General features: G+C 41.7%; 3 protein-coding genes across 3 annotated transcripts; 2 read left to right on the forward strand and 1 right to left on the reverse strand.

The window, feature by feature from the left end:
• The first annotated feature begins 5673 nt into the window (after positions 1-5673).
• Positions 5674-6654, forward strand: LOC134107857 (trace amine-associated receptor 1-like). The gene has a single exon (XM_062559804.1). The coding sequence runs from the start codon at positions 5674-5676 to the stop codon at positions 6652-6654; it is 981 nt and encodes a 326-aa protein (XP_062415788.1).
• A 3381-nt stretch (positions 6655-10035) lies between these two features.
• LOC119195318 (trace amine-associated receptor 1-like) lies at positions 10036-11031 on the forward strand. The gene has a single exon (XM_037450152.2). The coding sequence runs from the start codon at positions 10036-10038 to the stop codon at positions 11029-11031; it is 996 nt and encodes a 331-aa protein (XP_037306049.2).
• An 857-nt stretch (positions 11032-11888) lies between these two features.
• On the reverse strand, positions 11889-13150 carry LOC134107858 (adhesion G protein-coupled receptor F5-like). Its single transcript, XM_062559805.1, has 5 exons — positions 12825-13150; positions 12675-12726; positions 12425-12568; positions 12193-12342; positions 11889-11953 (listed from the first exon to the last, which is right to left on the reverse strand). The coding sequence occupies exons 1-5, from the start codon at positions 12996-12998 to the stop codon at positions 11889-11891; spliced, it is 585 nt and encodes a 194-aa protein (XP_062415789.1). The 5' UTR covers positions 12999-13150.
• Positions 13151-14761: the final 1611 nt, after the last annotated feature.

Below are 14761 nucleotides of genomic sequence, written 5' to 3' on the forward strand. Positions count from 1 at the left end.
AAATCAAAGGTTAACAACCGAGGAGTTGTATTACATTACTTAATCAAAGGTAAACCAGTAACAGTGCAACCAAATAGGAGAATTAAAGAGACTTTTGAGTATTAAAAACCTGTCATCTAAAGCTGTTTTAGTATATGAACTATTTTCTGATCACTACGTTGATATATTTTGTCTTACTGAAACGTGGCTATAGAATGGGGAATATTTCAGTGACCCCTCAAGTCATGTTAATACTCATATCCCTCTAGGCACACCCCGAGGGGGTGGAGTGGCAGCTACTCCTGCCTTTCAATAAACCTTAAGCCTAACTTGGAATATAACTCATTTTGAAAGACTTTCAGCCTTAAAACGGACAAGGTAATTATAGTGGATGACTTTAACATTCATGTGGATGTTGATAATGACAGCCTTGTTACATTTCTTTCATTGTTATGGGTTTCTGTCAGAGTGTAAACAAACCAACTCATTGTTTTTAACCACACCCTCGACTTGGTTCTTGTGTATGGTATTGGGATAGAACATTTAGCTAAATGAGATGTAATGTCAAAATAAAAAAAAGTAATAGATGTACAATACTGTGGTGGCAGGGTGTGATTAGCTCAGCTGCAGAGGGGGAAGCTGGGGGGAGGGGTTCAGGGAACCGTGCCGGCCAGTAACAAGCGCGGCTGAAGAGCATCAGACTGATTGTCTCCCCTGTGTTTTAAAAACAGTGAGCAGGACTGGAAGCTAGAGAGGCTGAACCCGACCGTCAGGGGCGAGGCCGAGGAGCGGGCAACAGTCTACAACACCACAATAAAATATATTACCGAACTGCCCGGTGTCTCCGTGTGTTACTCCATCGGGAACCTGCACAGAGGAGTTGTCTCGGCCACAAATACCTAAGAAAAATGATTCAAATAATTGCGAGAAGTAAGCCATAAGTAAGTAAGTGCATGGCAGGATGACTGCAGGGACAACCACCATCCACAGAAGCCTGTGGAGAGGGAAATCTCAAAGACTTTAGGAAAGGGTAATGTTGGTTTATGTCAATATATGATTAATATTTAAAATAGTAATGATGATGATACATGAGTCCTTGGTCCAGATGCACTCGAAATACTTACTGGAAATCTTCGTACAAAGCATTGTTTTCTAGAAAGTCACATAATTGATTTGTGACAGATTTCTCAAGGATCTTCGCAAGTAAGGAAATATTAGATAGGTCTGTAGTTAGTCAACACCTCTGGAGCTAGAGTAGGTTTCTTAAGAAGAGGTTTAAGTACAGCTACCTTGAAGGACTGTGGTACATGTCCTGTCAACAAATACACATTCATAATGCCCAGTAGAGACGTGCTAACTAAAGGAGATACTTCATTCAGCAGCCTAGTCGGAATCGGTTCCAAGAGACAAGGACAAGATCCAGATCTCAGAGCCTAAATTGTAGAAGAAAGTTGATTAGGTTGATGAAAGAGAGGCTATCCAAGCAGACATCAGGGCCCACTGCTGCATCCAAGGTTCCTACATCCGAGGCTTGGTTGACTATTAATTTTCTCTTTGATAGAATCTTATCAAACCCCCTTACTGTCAAAAAGAACAACAGCGAGGGTGCAGAAAACGCCTTCGAGGGTGAGCAGAAATCCGTTTCTGTTCCGCGAGCGAGCAAATATCTTGCGGATGTTTGATTCACGCGTGCGCATGAACCTGATTTCTGAGCTCTCGAATTTTGACAGTGATTTTCCGCCATGGGGTATATCGTTGGAGATAGGATTGTGATGATGGATCCTACCAAGGAGTCAGCTGTTATGTCCTGGCCTGTCCCTAACTCTCAACAACCGCAATGATTCCAAGGTTCTGCAAACTTATACTGGAGGTTTATATGTGGCTATAGCACGGTAACAGCACCACTCACAGCTCTGACCTCTTCCCAGGTGCAGATCCAGTGGTTACACTCGGCTGAGGAGGCCTTCCAGAACCTTAAGGCCAGCTTTACTTATCCCCCCATCCTCTGAGTGCCTTACCCAGAGAGACAGTTTTGGGTGGAGGTGGACGGTGGGGCCATCCTATCCCAGTTGGCTACCAATGACCAGGTCTCGCTAGTTCCTGCTGTGCCTCCTGCACGTTCCCCGGCAGTGGCATGTAAACACAGACCAGGATGAATTAAGCAAACTCACAGGGGAGTAAAAGGGTTTACCGTTAATGATAAAAGATTCCACATCATGAGAACAGTGTTGTCCCAGCTGATGTTGGAGTAGAAGCAGAATCCTCCAACCTTCATCTTGCCAGAGAACTCTGTGACGCGGTCCGCTCTGAGCAGCTGTAGTGCAGAGTCCGGTATCGATCCACAGAGCCAGGTCTCTGTGAAGCACAAAACAGTGGATGTATAAAAGTCTCTGTCTCTCTTTACCAGCAGCTGAAGTCCATCTAGTGTGCTGCTCGGAGAGCGCACGTAGGAGAGACAGATGCCCGGCAGCGATGTGCGAGAACCACACTGGGGAGTAAAATATTGGATGGAATGGGGTCGAGGGGGCAGGTGGTGGGACGGGTAGAGGTGTTTATTAAGTGACAAAATAACCAACAGAACTTTATGAAGAGCACGATATGCAGCAGCTTTCCAGATGTTCTCTGCATCACAACACTGCACAAACATGGACTGTATGAGAGACAACGTGTGGGTCAGTGGATGCTCGGCTGCAGCGTGTGGTGTTCAACACATAGCGTAACAGGAAAATGTTCTTGAAAAATAAATGATTCCGGTCTTCAGCACCGTTTGTGCTCGTACAGGACATCATCGGGATGCCATAGTCTTTGTGATGTCGGAGAACTCTCTCTATAAAATGTTAATCTAACTGATATCACCCCTTCATCAGAGGAAGAGAAGAGTCCTTTTTTCCAAGGAAGAGGCAAACTAATCCAACTGTTTTTCAGTTAAGCCAAAACTGCTTCGGGAACCGAAAAGCCTGATCTACGTCATCTCATCCTGAAAATGACATGGCTAACTTAGCCACGTACGAAGAATGGGTCTCAGATAATTTAGCCAAGGCAGCCCAAAAATGTGTTTGACAAATCTTCAGACTAAAGTCAATACATAACAAAGCGTTGTCTCATTTCACTTAAACAGTTTGGAGTTATACAAAAGTACACTATTATAACTTTCATTATAAATTGTTAAAGTATGTCATTTTTCTCTTATGTGGATAGATGTAGTTACAGAACACCATAAAACATTTTACACATTAGAGAACCTTTTGGCTTGAAATTCAGTAAGTGAGTAAAGAGAAACAACTCAGGGGTCTTGTTTGTTTCTTGCTCCTTATTCAACATGGACTCTCTGGGCTAATTATGTCGTTATTCAGATCATTAGCCAACCACACATTTGTTTTGCTCAATTAGCTTTGTTATTGTTGGAAAACAAGGCCCCAAGTTGAAGAGGTGAGAGGATGGTGGAAAAAACATCAGGTGAGATTAGATGTGTGTGTGTGTGGCCCAGGGACCAGAAACCACATTCATTCACACCTCTAATTGAAGGCTGTTGCATCACATAAGCATTGTTATCAAAACAGAGAGTTCACTGTGGAGAGATTTGTTGAGATTGCAGGGCAGTACTTTGTTCTATTAAACGGCCAGACAAGTTCAGCCACATATCATCCCACTCTATAACTCAAATTGTGTTTCCCGTTCCATTTTTAAGTAAATTAATAGTCGAGAAATTGTAACAAAGATGGATAAATGGATCCTAATGGAGACATTGGAAAGTAGAATCATCAGCGGTTGGACAGGGATTCTTCATGGAGAGAGAAATCACACTGATAAATCTTGTAGAATGTAGAGAACACAACAATAAGCTTTATAACTGAGTTATAAGACTTGGTAGGATTGCAAAGGTTGTGTAATATGCCAACAGCATACAAATACATTTTGTGCTGCTTTGTGCCCTCTTTGAAAAGCAATACGTACGGATTCTTTAGGAGGTTCGATTGCTAATGCTACCACTGCTACAGCAATACCGCCAGAGTTGTACAATGTCTTGTTTGTGTCCAAAGATTTTTTGGGAACAGCACAAAGCATCATTGTGTATTTAAGAAGTTCTCAGAGAACATATTAACAGAAAGAAAACAGTACTGAAGGTAACAGACGTCCACACGACACAAGGGCCCCATTCGTCGTAGATGGTTCAACAAAGTTGCTCAAATGTCCCATTAACAAGATGATTGATGTCAGGCTATCTCGTTTCCTCAAGAGCTGAACTGCGCTCAAGCAGTCTCGATTGTTTGAGCCGGACATCAGTCCTTTGTTAGAAGGCGGAAGAGTCAATCACCGAAACCAGGATTTTCTAACAGAACAACGGGAAATAAACTTAAAGGCCTATTTTGTGTCTGCTGACGAGCAGGAGATGATGATGAGCGCATATGAGGAATTCGAGACCATAATCTGTATATTTGAATCATTTCTGTTGGGTGAATTAAGCTTATTGTACATCTTTTACGGTGTTTATTCTGTTCTGTGGGACAGTGTATGAGACGTTATGAGAGACCGTATGAGAGACACTGTGTGAGACGGTCTGCAGGACAGTCCATGCTCGACTGCAGCGTGTTCATGTAATGTTATGGCCCCAGAAGGTCTTCTTATAAGTGATTCCTTGTGGAATGAGGAAGAGATCTGTCCTTTTTTTCCTGGGGAGTGGCGAGCTAATCTGGAGCAGGTTCAAGTCTTTGGATATGTTGCTATGGTGATTTTGCAAAAACTTGCTTAGTGGAACCGTAAAGCCTGATCTATGTAATCTTATCCTGAAAATTATCCGGCGGACTCGGTTAGCCACGTACGAGGAACGTTGCCTAGCTTTGCCTTTTCTGACTTTCTCTTTTAGCTGCTCTCTCATTTAGTCCAGCTGGTATGATTGGTGACGAATGGGACAGCGTCACTCTGATTAAAGGATGAACGGGTTGGAATGCAGCTCAACCAGTCACATTTAATGACGGGAATCATCATTGTTTTATATATGACCAGAGTAAAGGGTGTAATCAAGGCTTACTCAAGGCTCATTCTTTCTGCTACTTTTCCTCCTATTTTTTGTTATCACTTTGGCTTTGCAAAGGATTTTGCCATCATCGGTACCAGATAGTGTACCACACTGGTGAATGACCCCCCCCCCCACTATAGTGAACAGATAATTCTGTTTTTCTTTTAAGTGTGGTTAATAATGTAGACGGTACTCTAGGAGCTGCATTGATGTATTGCAAGGCCTGGATTGTTCTGTTTTCTATTTACATATTGTTGGCTGAAGATCGTATACCAACCACAAATGTAGATAAGGCCAGTTTACAGCCCACCCTGGCAATAATGGCATTTTATAAAATGACGACAAAATTAAAAATGGAAAAATGGAAAGGATCAATGTTTTTTTATATTATTTCAGCTATCTTGGTAGACAGAAACCACCATACACACACAGCAACTTGTTAATTTGCTTTGCCGTTCAACCTTTCAAATGACATCCCACTTTTCATTGGACAAGTGAGGTTGGCATGAATTATACTAATGAGACAGGAATTGGTAGATATTCAACAGAATATGCAACAGAGTGCCAAAGTGATCAAGGACTTCCACACCGGTGTTTTCTGGAGGCTTTCACTTGTGGTATGGAAAATATAGAGATAGTAAGATAGGAAAAACGTAATAACTGAATGACAGGAAGGCATGAAGTTGGATATGGAAATCAATCAGACTAATGCTCTTACCAAGATACATCCCTGTTATAAAATAGATGTTTCTTATGTACTTGCAATCAACCCTTCTGCAATATGTGCATTGTTTCATATTTTCCTTGGCCTGTTATCTGCTATAACTGTATGTGGAAACCTTCTCGTAATAATCGCCATCATTTACTTCAAACAGCTCCAAGATTCTACAAACTTCCTCATTCTCTCTCTTGCTGTGGCTGACTTACTTGTTGGAGTTTTAGTCTTTCCTCTTACCATGGAATTCTCTATAACCTTTTGTCTGTACGATGAAGATATATTTTGTAAAGTACGCAGCACCTTTGATGTATTACTGTGCACATGTTCTATTCTAAACTTGTGTTGCATTTCAGTTGATCGATATTATGCCGTGTGTCAGCCTCTGACATACAGAGCTAAGATAAATAATCACGTTGTTGCAATCATGATCTTGGTTAGCTGGGGGGTTTCTAGTGTAATTGCAATCAGCTTCACTGTTATAGCAATTTACCAAGAAAAATGTACTGCAAAATGTAAAATTGTTGCTTTAATGGCAAACATTTTGGGACTTATTTTCTCCTTTTACCTCCCTGCATTCGTAATGGTGTTCATCTACCTAAAAATATTCCTAGTGGCACAAAGACAAGCACGCCGCATCCAGAACACAAAGCGTGGGGTCACTGTCAAGATGGAGACAAAGGCCACCAAAACTCTGGCCATTGTGATGGGATTGTTTTTGATGGCTTGGCTTCCTTTCTTTCTTTGTACCACCGTTCTATCTTTTAGTCATGTTAATGTGCCGCTTCCCCTGATTGAATTACTTAATTGGTTTGCATTGTCAAATTCTACGCTCAATCCGTTTATTTATGCTTTGTTCTACAGCTGGTTCAAATCAGCGTTCAGAATCATCATTTCAGGAAAGATATTTCAAGGTAATTTTAAGAATACAAACCTACACTGATCTTTTTTCTGTTGTTCAGAAATACAGTATCATTCATAAACTGTATACACAAATATGATGTACAGTATACAGTTACATACTAAATACTATGCACTGCACTGTACCCAATGTCAAGTATGTTGATTTTATTTTGACAGAAGCAAATTTGAATGTTTTATTAACATCAAATAAAAGGACATTTAAAAAAGCATAATTCTATTGACACATTACTTTGATTGCCAAGACTGTCCTGACTGTGTTCTAAAAGCCTGGCTCTGACAGTAGCCATGTTTACATTCAGTTTTAGCAAACTAGACTTCGACTTGAGGATGCAAATTGGAAACACACAACACGCCTTTTCCATCCAACCACCTTTTTATGTTTCCATAGAGCATTTTAAATGTGGTACATATTAATTTCCACAAAAATATGGTTACCAAGGATAGCAAAAACAAAAGCTGGTTTGGCCAGCCAAAATACAGCCAAAATGGATACACAGCTTCATTATATATATATATATATATATATATATATATATACAGTATATATGTCAGCTTTAACAACCTCAAACTCAATGATATTCAATCCTTTATATGCTTTATTGAAGCCCAGGCCATCAACAACAATGTCCTTTCATATGCAGGCTGCAGTGTAAACATTTCCTACAACAATGAAAAATAGAAACAGCTTTCCGCCTGTTTAATGGTGTTTGTGTTCAGTTCAGGTGTTTCAGTACAACAGTACTGTTAAAATTTGTGGATGGATTCCGGCAGGGGGAGATTTGTGATGCTCCTCTTTCCAGCCGCCAGAAACTTACTGCAGATCAGTCTCAATCAAATCTTATTTGTCAATCTTATCTGTCCCCACGGGCCCGAAGAAGATGGGGTTACTCTCGTCATAGCTCATTCACCCCTGTCCATAGTGAATGACACACATAAGTAATTCTTTAAATACTTGATATATTATTAGTGTAAATGGAAATAAATGATATATATTCTAATTTTGTGTTGACTCCACTATACAGGGCAGCCTAGAGCTAAAATGACCTTCCTTTGTCCTGCAGGTGAGGGGTGGAGGATTGGCTGGCCCTGCCTCCAGAGCCCCCTGTGGATTGTGTTAGGAATTTAAGAAGAAGTGCACCCCTAGTGGTGGGAAGTATGTTATATGTAGCAATGTTTAGTGTAGAATTGTAGTTTGTGTGATGTTAGATAGTAGATATTACATTTGTATGTTAAATGAAGTGAATGCATTATAGTCAATAACAATTTATAGTCATGTAAATCATATAAATACTGTACACATTAACATCCTGTCATGATATAATGTTAAAACCTGGGGACGGAAGCTAATTGCCGTCCTTTATGGATTTCTCCCATCTTTCCCCAAAAGAGGGTTTTTGTTGGGAGTTTTTTCTCCTGTCAGGTATTAGTTAAGCAATTGGATGCAATGTATTGCACGAGAAAAACTGTGATAAACCAATAAGTACTGTGATCTTATATGTTGTGTTGTAATTGAAGTGTACTAGTTATAAGATGAAGACAAACTATGTATACTATGTTATATTCACTCGTTGTGGCATGAAGCCAAAATGTTTCTACATAGAATGCATTCAAATACACCCAGAAGACAACCCCCCCCCCCCCCCCCCCGGGACTTTTAGAATCATTAAAAGGGAAGGAGAACAATTAGAATTTTTTGCAGCCGTTCTGATACGTCACCTTTGACTTGGAGAATTCTCTATTTTGCGAAATATATTACTATTCACATGAATCGCCTATTTTAGAACTATTTTCCTATATAGGGCGCACAGAATAGAAGATACTGCAGTAAAACGTTTGACTGGGGTTGCGTTATGCATCCACTAGTTTGGGCTGTGCTGAATCAAACTTTATTGAGCGTTCTGAAAACTCTTCACTCCCATGGTAACGTTGTTCAAACGTTAATGTGGATATTAACAATATCTGTGAACCTCTAACTTTCGTTCTATTCGATTAATGAAAACATTCTTGGCAAATGCTTTCGTTCATCTTGCACCGAGAGGCAGCGGCTGGAACAGACGGTGGCGCCTCGCGGCGGACCGTCAGCTCGATCCCGAGATCCAACTACTAGTTTTTAACTACAGCAGCTTTAATATACGCTATTGGAGCTGAAATTACTGCGGCACCTGACACCAGACTTTCCCTCCAATGGATCCTCGTTAACCAGTATGGATCAACCAATTGATCCATATATATGGTGCTCCGCATTATATATATGTTTATTTTTTGAGAAAAAAACGGATTTTAAGTGCGCCTTATAGTCGCGAAAGTACGGTATTGTAAACAAATCTACTTTCTTCAACTGCCTTACATAGTCCCCAAGTTTCTTCATTGGTAGTCATCATTATTGTTTCCCCTGTAAAAAGGAAAACGTAACAGTGGCTTATAACCCTGAAATCCAGTTCAACCTTCAACCATTGTTTTTCCTGCATTTAAACTATGGAAGACATAATCACTCCAGATATCCTACTCACGTCGTCTTGTTTTGGTATAAAATAGCTTTGGACCAGATACTGGCCACTGCGATCTCATGTCTGCGGGTTCCGTTTGGGGGCGGGCGGGGGTCCGTGTGGAGGTTCCGCGGGGATGTGGTGGTCCTCGGCCGGGAGCGACACGGCGGGGTTGCGGGGGGCTCCGCGAGGTTTTTTTTTGGCGTGTTCCGTGTGTGTGTTTGTGGGGGGGAGGAACCCAACGAACACCCCCACACAAACACACACACACGGAACACGCCAAAACCCCCCTCTGCTAATGTCACTTTGTGACCTTGTGTCTGTAAAATGTGCTATATGAATACGTTTGACTGATCGTGGTAAACTAATATGCCACCTATTGTTCGAACATAGGAGAGGTGATGTTTCACATCCCTGGATCTAGTCTATGCTGCAGGCTTTCTGCCCGGTCTCCACACAGCACCCGGCCCCGAAGGTTGTCCCTCTGGGTGGTGATTCCACAGGGGGCAGCTCCATGTTCTTTCTTCAGGCTGAGCCTGACCGGCCCCACTGGGATAAGGCCTGTTCATTGAAAAGGTTTCGCTAACATTGTAAAAAACAAACTCAAAGAGGTGTGTTATGCCTCACATCACATGCAAACTGATTGGACTGGAGCCTTTTACATTAAATATGGTAATTAGGTGGCCTTTGATTATTTTAACATCAAGTCCCAGGTTTGTAGAGTAGCACAGAGAAGGCCACAGACACACTGATGTGTCATCTATCTAGAGTGGTATGGTATGATACTGTAAAGATAATACAAGTGTAAGAAATTGAAAAATTGCTTGTTTGCTGAAGTAAATATCCAAGTATTTGAAAGAATCCCCTTGTTGGTTAATGTTGTACAATTGAATTTCAGAAATATATGTAGCAGCATGGAACCAGAAGCGACTGACAACGGGTCTTACGCCGTTAGTGACTCACATCCCTGCTACAAATTAGACAATACAACGTACTCATTCACTAGCAACCCTTCCATATTATGTGTTTCATTATATGTTTTCCTTGGCATATTATCGGCCGTCACAATGTGTGGAAACCTTCTTGTAATAATCTCCGTTTCTTACTTCAAACAGCTTCACGTCCCTACTAACTTCCTCATTCTGTCACTGGCTGTTGCTGATCTGCTTGTCGGAGTTGTGGTCTTCCCTTTCAGCATGGTTTTCACTGTGACCTCGTGTTGGCATCATGAGGGTTTGTTCTGTAAAGTAAGAGGAGGCTTTGATGTGACACTGAGCACAGCTTCTATTTTGCACCTGTGCTGTATTTCTATTGACAGATACTACGCTGTATGTCAGCCCCTCTCTTATAAAAGTAAAGTAAATGATCGTGTCACTGGGATGATGATCCTGATGAGCTGGGCCGTGGCTGTTCTAATTGGCATTGTAGTTGCAGGTTTTAATCAAGGAAAATGTGAAGAAAGTTGCTTAATTGATGCTCTTATATTAACTACTCTGGCGTGTATTTTTTCTTTTTATGTTCCTGTCATTATAATGCTCAGTATCTACTTAAAAATCTTCCTTGTTGCAAAGAGACAGGTAATCAGTATTCAGAACACAACCGGTCTTACCAAAAAGTCTGGAACAAATGTGAGTAAGAGGGAGAGAAAGGCCACCAAAACTCTGGCTATTGTTTTGGGAGTTTTTCTCCTATGTTGGGCTCCATACTTTCTTTGTATCATTCTTCAGCCTTTAACGTACAATGTGACACCAATTGCTGTGATTGAAACTCTTAACTGGCTTGCACTTTCAAATTCAATGCTCAATCCATTTATTTATGCATTTTTTTACAGCTGGTTCAGATCAGCTTTCAAAATGATCATTTGTGGGAAAGTATTTGGAAGGAATTTTGCAAACTCCAAACTCTCATGACTCTACTTGTTGCATGTTTAAATGCAATTCTAGTTTTGTAAATGTCGAAATATGAATAAAAATGTATTTAACCACTGAAATATTACCTTCACCACAGAAAAAATAAATCTCTCTGCCACTGTGCCACCGTGTGGTACCCCAGCTGCACGGCAGAGAACCAGAGAGACCCGGCCCCTGGTAGTCATAGAGCCCTGAGGATCACAGGGACCAAGCTCCCGACTGTGGAAACTGTACGCCAGCCGAATGTTGTCTACACAAGAAGGCTACCACCATCATCAAGGTCCCGACCCACCCAGGTCACTGTCTGTTTGACCTCCTGCCAGTGGAGAAAAGGTTCAAAAGCATACACACACGGACAATCGGACTGAGGAAACGGAGCTGTAGCCTATATCAGCCCCCCTCCTCACACACACACACGGCCATAAAGAGCTAAACACCCCCCCCATCGTCATTGACACTTTAAACTCTCTTTGCACTAACTAACAAACGCACACGTTTGACCTTATCTAATTTATACTTTTAAACTTCAGTAACGTTTTTACTTATGTGTATTTTTATCTTGTACATTGTTCATTGTTTGCTGCTACTGGCTGACACCAAACAACATTTTGTTGTATAACAACAATGACAATAAAAACCTTTAACATTTACCGTCAGAGTGACAGGGAATGTTCTTATATCTGAAGAAAAGTTTTGCTAAAGCCAGCTTGACTTCTAACCAGCCAACAGATTAACTACAAAATTATACTACTCACTCTTAAATGCATTAATGCACCTCCTTATCTGCAAGAACTACTCACTCCCCAAATCTCCACCCGCACCCTGAGATCTGCAAGCAGCTCTCTCCTCCGGGTCCCCTACACCAGGGCCCGGTTTTTCAAAAGTAATCCATTAGGATTTTGGATAACGGATTGGATCAAATCTTGAAAATGGGTTTTTCAAAAGTAAAAACGGATTACATAATCGGATTAGATCACGTAATCCAATCTTGGTTTTGATCTGGATCAAACCTTTGGTTTGTGTTTTTCAGAACTTTTTTGTAGGATTTGGATTAAACTGATCCCATCAGATGGATTCAGCGTGGATTTCATGCCCAAAATATAATGAAAACTTGAAAAGATGTATCAAATAATACTATATTTGGATCATGCAGTATCTTACAGTGCTGGCCGTCAGCTGGAAGGGCGCTAAGGCATCCACACGTGCCACCGATGATGTCATCGCACGCATTTTGGTTAACGCAGTGGTTAGATGACCAAGCGTAGCTCTCCTCACATCTGCACTGGTATGCTTCCTCAATCGGTGAACACACTACAGCACGTGAAGTAACGACAAGCTCAGTGGTGCTATATAACGTATAACACTGTGGTACCACAGTGGAAGGACATTGTACCTGTTGTGGTGTTGATGCTGGTAATTTCAAAGGATGTGTTAACCAGTAGAGGAGGTCTGAGGTTGCTCACAAGCGCTCGGAGGCTCCGCGGGTCAGAGGTGTTGATAACAACTTGTAATATGTAATCAAACGAACTCATTGGAACTGTGGACACATGGACGGACATAATTAGACACTGAACTCTCTCCAGAGAAGAGTTTAGGACAGGTTTTGGACTGCCGTTTTCTGTTGATATCACAATGGGACTCACCCGCTCGTTTTTCTCTGGCATTAATGTGTGACGCTTTTGTACACACCGGTTCCTGCAGAAATCAATGAGGAGCTGACGGTACTTGTTTGTCAACACTTATATGAATACTTGCAAAACTACAAACCACATATATTTCACATCTTCACTTACGTTAAGTGTTGTATTAGATGATATTCCCATCTCAAAGAATGAACTCACAGACTCTCTGTAAGTCTGATTCTGTAGACACGGCTGTATTACCAGGAGGAGCACCAAGAATCCTGCTGCCTGTGACAGTGTCATCGCAGCTAGAAGGAGCACACGTGCAACACAAGGATTTGTCATTACCAAACCGGTCAGAGGACATGTGTGCGAGGGTACATGTATCCCAAGGATTATTGCTGAGTATTTGTTACGTTGCTTGTAGGGGGAGGCAACGCAACGACCCGCCGCTCGTGACCTCAATGCAGCCTGGGTGAAAAAGGTGCAGTGTGTGTGGGTGCACTGATGATCAAACACAGTTTACCCGTAAAAAGGAAATGTTTATTAAAACAGATAAACATGTATGTATACGGGTTGCTTGGGAAAAGGGGCTGGACGGAACCAAAACAAAGAACAAAGCAAAACCGTATCTCTGGCCTACCTGACCTGAAACACCTCCCCCCCCCCCAAAACTAACCTAACTTTGAGCACTAACAAGGCTCACTAACCAAAATACAGAGGGCTGGTCCGCCCAGGTCTTGCCTAGTGTCTCTAGACAGGAGGAATGACTACGGGTGGTGTAGGCCCATGGGCAGCTTGCCTACGCACTCCCAAGGTGCTTCCCCTTTTCCCTGGGAACAAAACGAATAGGCAAAACACAGAACTGACAATACGCTCTCACAACAATACAGAACAAAAGTCACAGAACACAATCAGAGTCACCTATCACGCTTACTACCCCCAAACAGGGCACCAGAGAGAGCGTGAGCCACTACAAGTGTGACCTCTTATATCCCTCAGAGGCTGGGAGTAATATGTTCTGCCCCTGACGAGTGGGTGGGGCCAGGTCTCCAATCTGGCTCCTGGAATCACCTGTTGGAAAGGGGAGACAACAAGCAGACACAGAAACTGGGGAACGTAACAGTATTGCACATGTAGAAGTTTGGAACTCCAAGACGTCGTTTGATGTTGTGCTGCAGCCAAAGCTTTTTTTTTCAAAATGCTTCCAGGAGGCCAAAAATTAAAAAAAATACGTCAAAAAAGCATTATGTGCAAATCAGTCCAGCTCCATCAGGAGCTAAAAGCTAACACGGAAAACAATGCAAAAATCGCTAGAGAACTTGTCGCTGAATCCAGAGAAATCTGTAAACATTGCTCTCAGACAAACCTTTCAAAAGTAAGAGAAAAAACACTAAGACATCGAACCGTATGAATCATAAATGCCACTCATCTTTGCTGTTTTCAACACTAATATGAATTGAATTGTCTGTTTCTGCAGTTCCCTCATGTATTATCCACTTATGCTTCCTTTGAGAGATTAACTTTCCAGGTGGATGCTCACTTTTCTGTGGTGTTAAATCCACTCCACCTGGTTTAAAACGTACTTATTACTGACTAGATGTTAGCTTCATTACACTGTTTAGAAACGATGAGGGACTCCACACCTGACGCTTTGAAGTAGATGGGTTGAATTTGGACCCACTACATACCGCCCCCCCCAAAAAAGTTGTCATTTCACTTTTTTTGAAATGCATTGTAAGTCACTTCGGATAAAGGCGTCAGCTAAATGACATGTAATGTAATTAATGTAACGTAATTTCACCTCTTTTCCCCAAATCATGTGTCACATGTTATTCTTACGTTATTTTGGGAGACTGGCCAGATAGTCTGCTGTGTGAGCGTGTAACAGACATCGTACTAACCATGATTCCGAAGAGAATGTAGGGAAACAAGTTTTGGGAGCCATTTCAGCCAGAGGGAATTATGTTGGCCGATAACAAGGGAAAACAACAAGATCATACACGCAAATCCAGAGTTCTATTTTACTGTGTGTGTTAATTATGGTAAAATTATGGTAAAAGAGATCAGGAAGCTCCTGCGAGAGCGACAAGTGGACTTTGAAACAG

This window comes from Pungitius pungitius, chromosome 20, assembly GCF_949316345.1.
Source record: "Pungitius pungitius chromosome 20, fPunPun2.1, whole genome shotgun sequence".
NCBI lineage: Eukaryota > Metazoa > Chordata > Actinopteri > Perciformes > Gasterosteidae > Pungitius > Pungitius pungitius.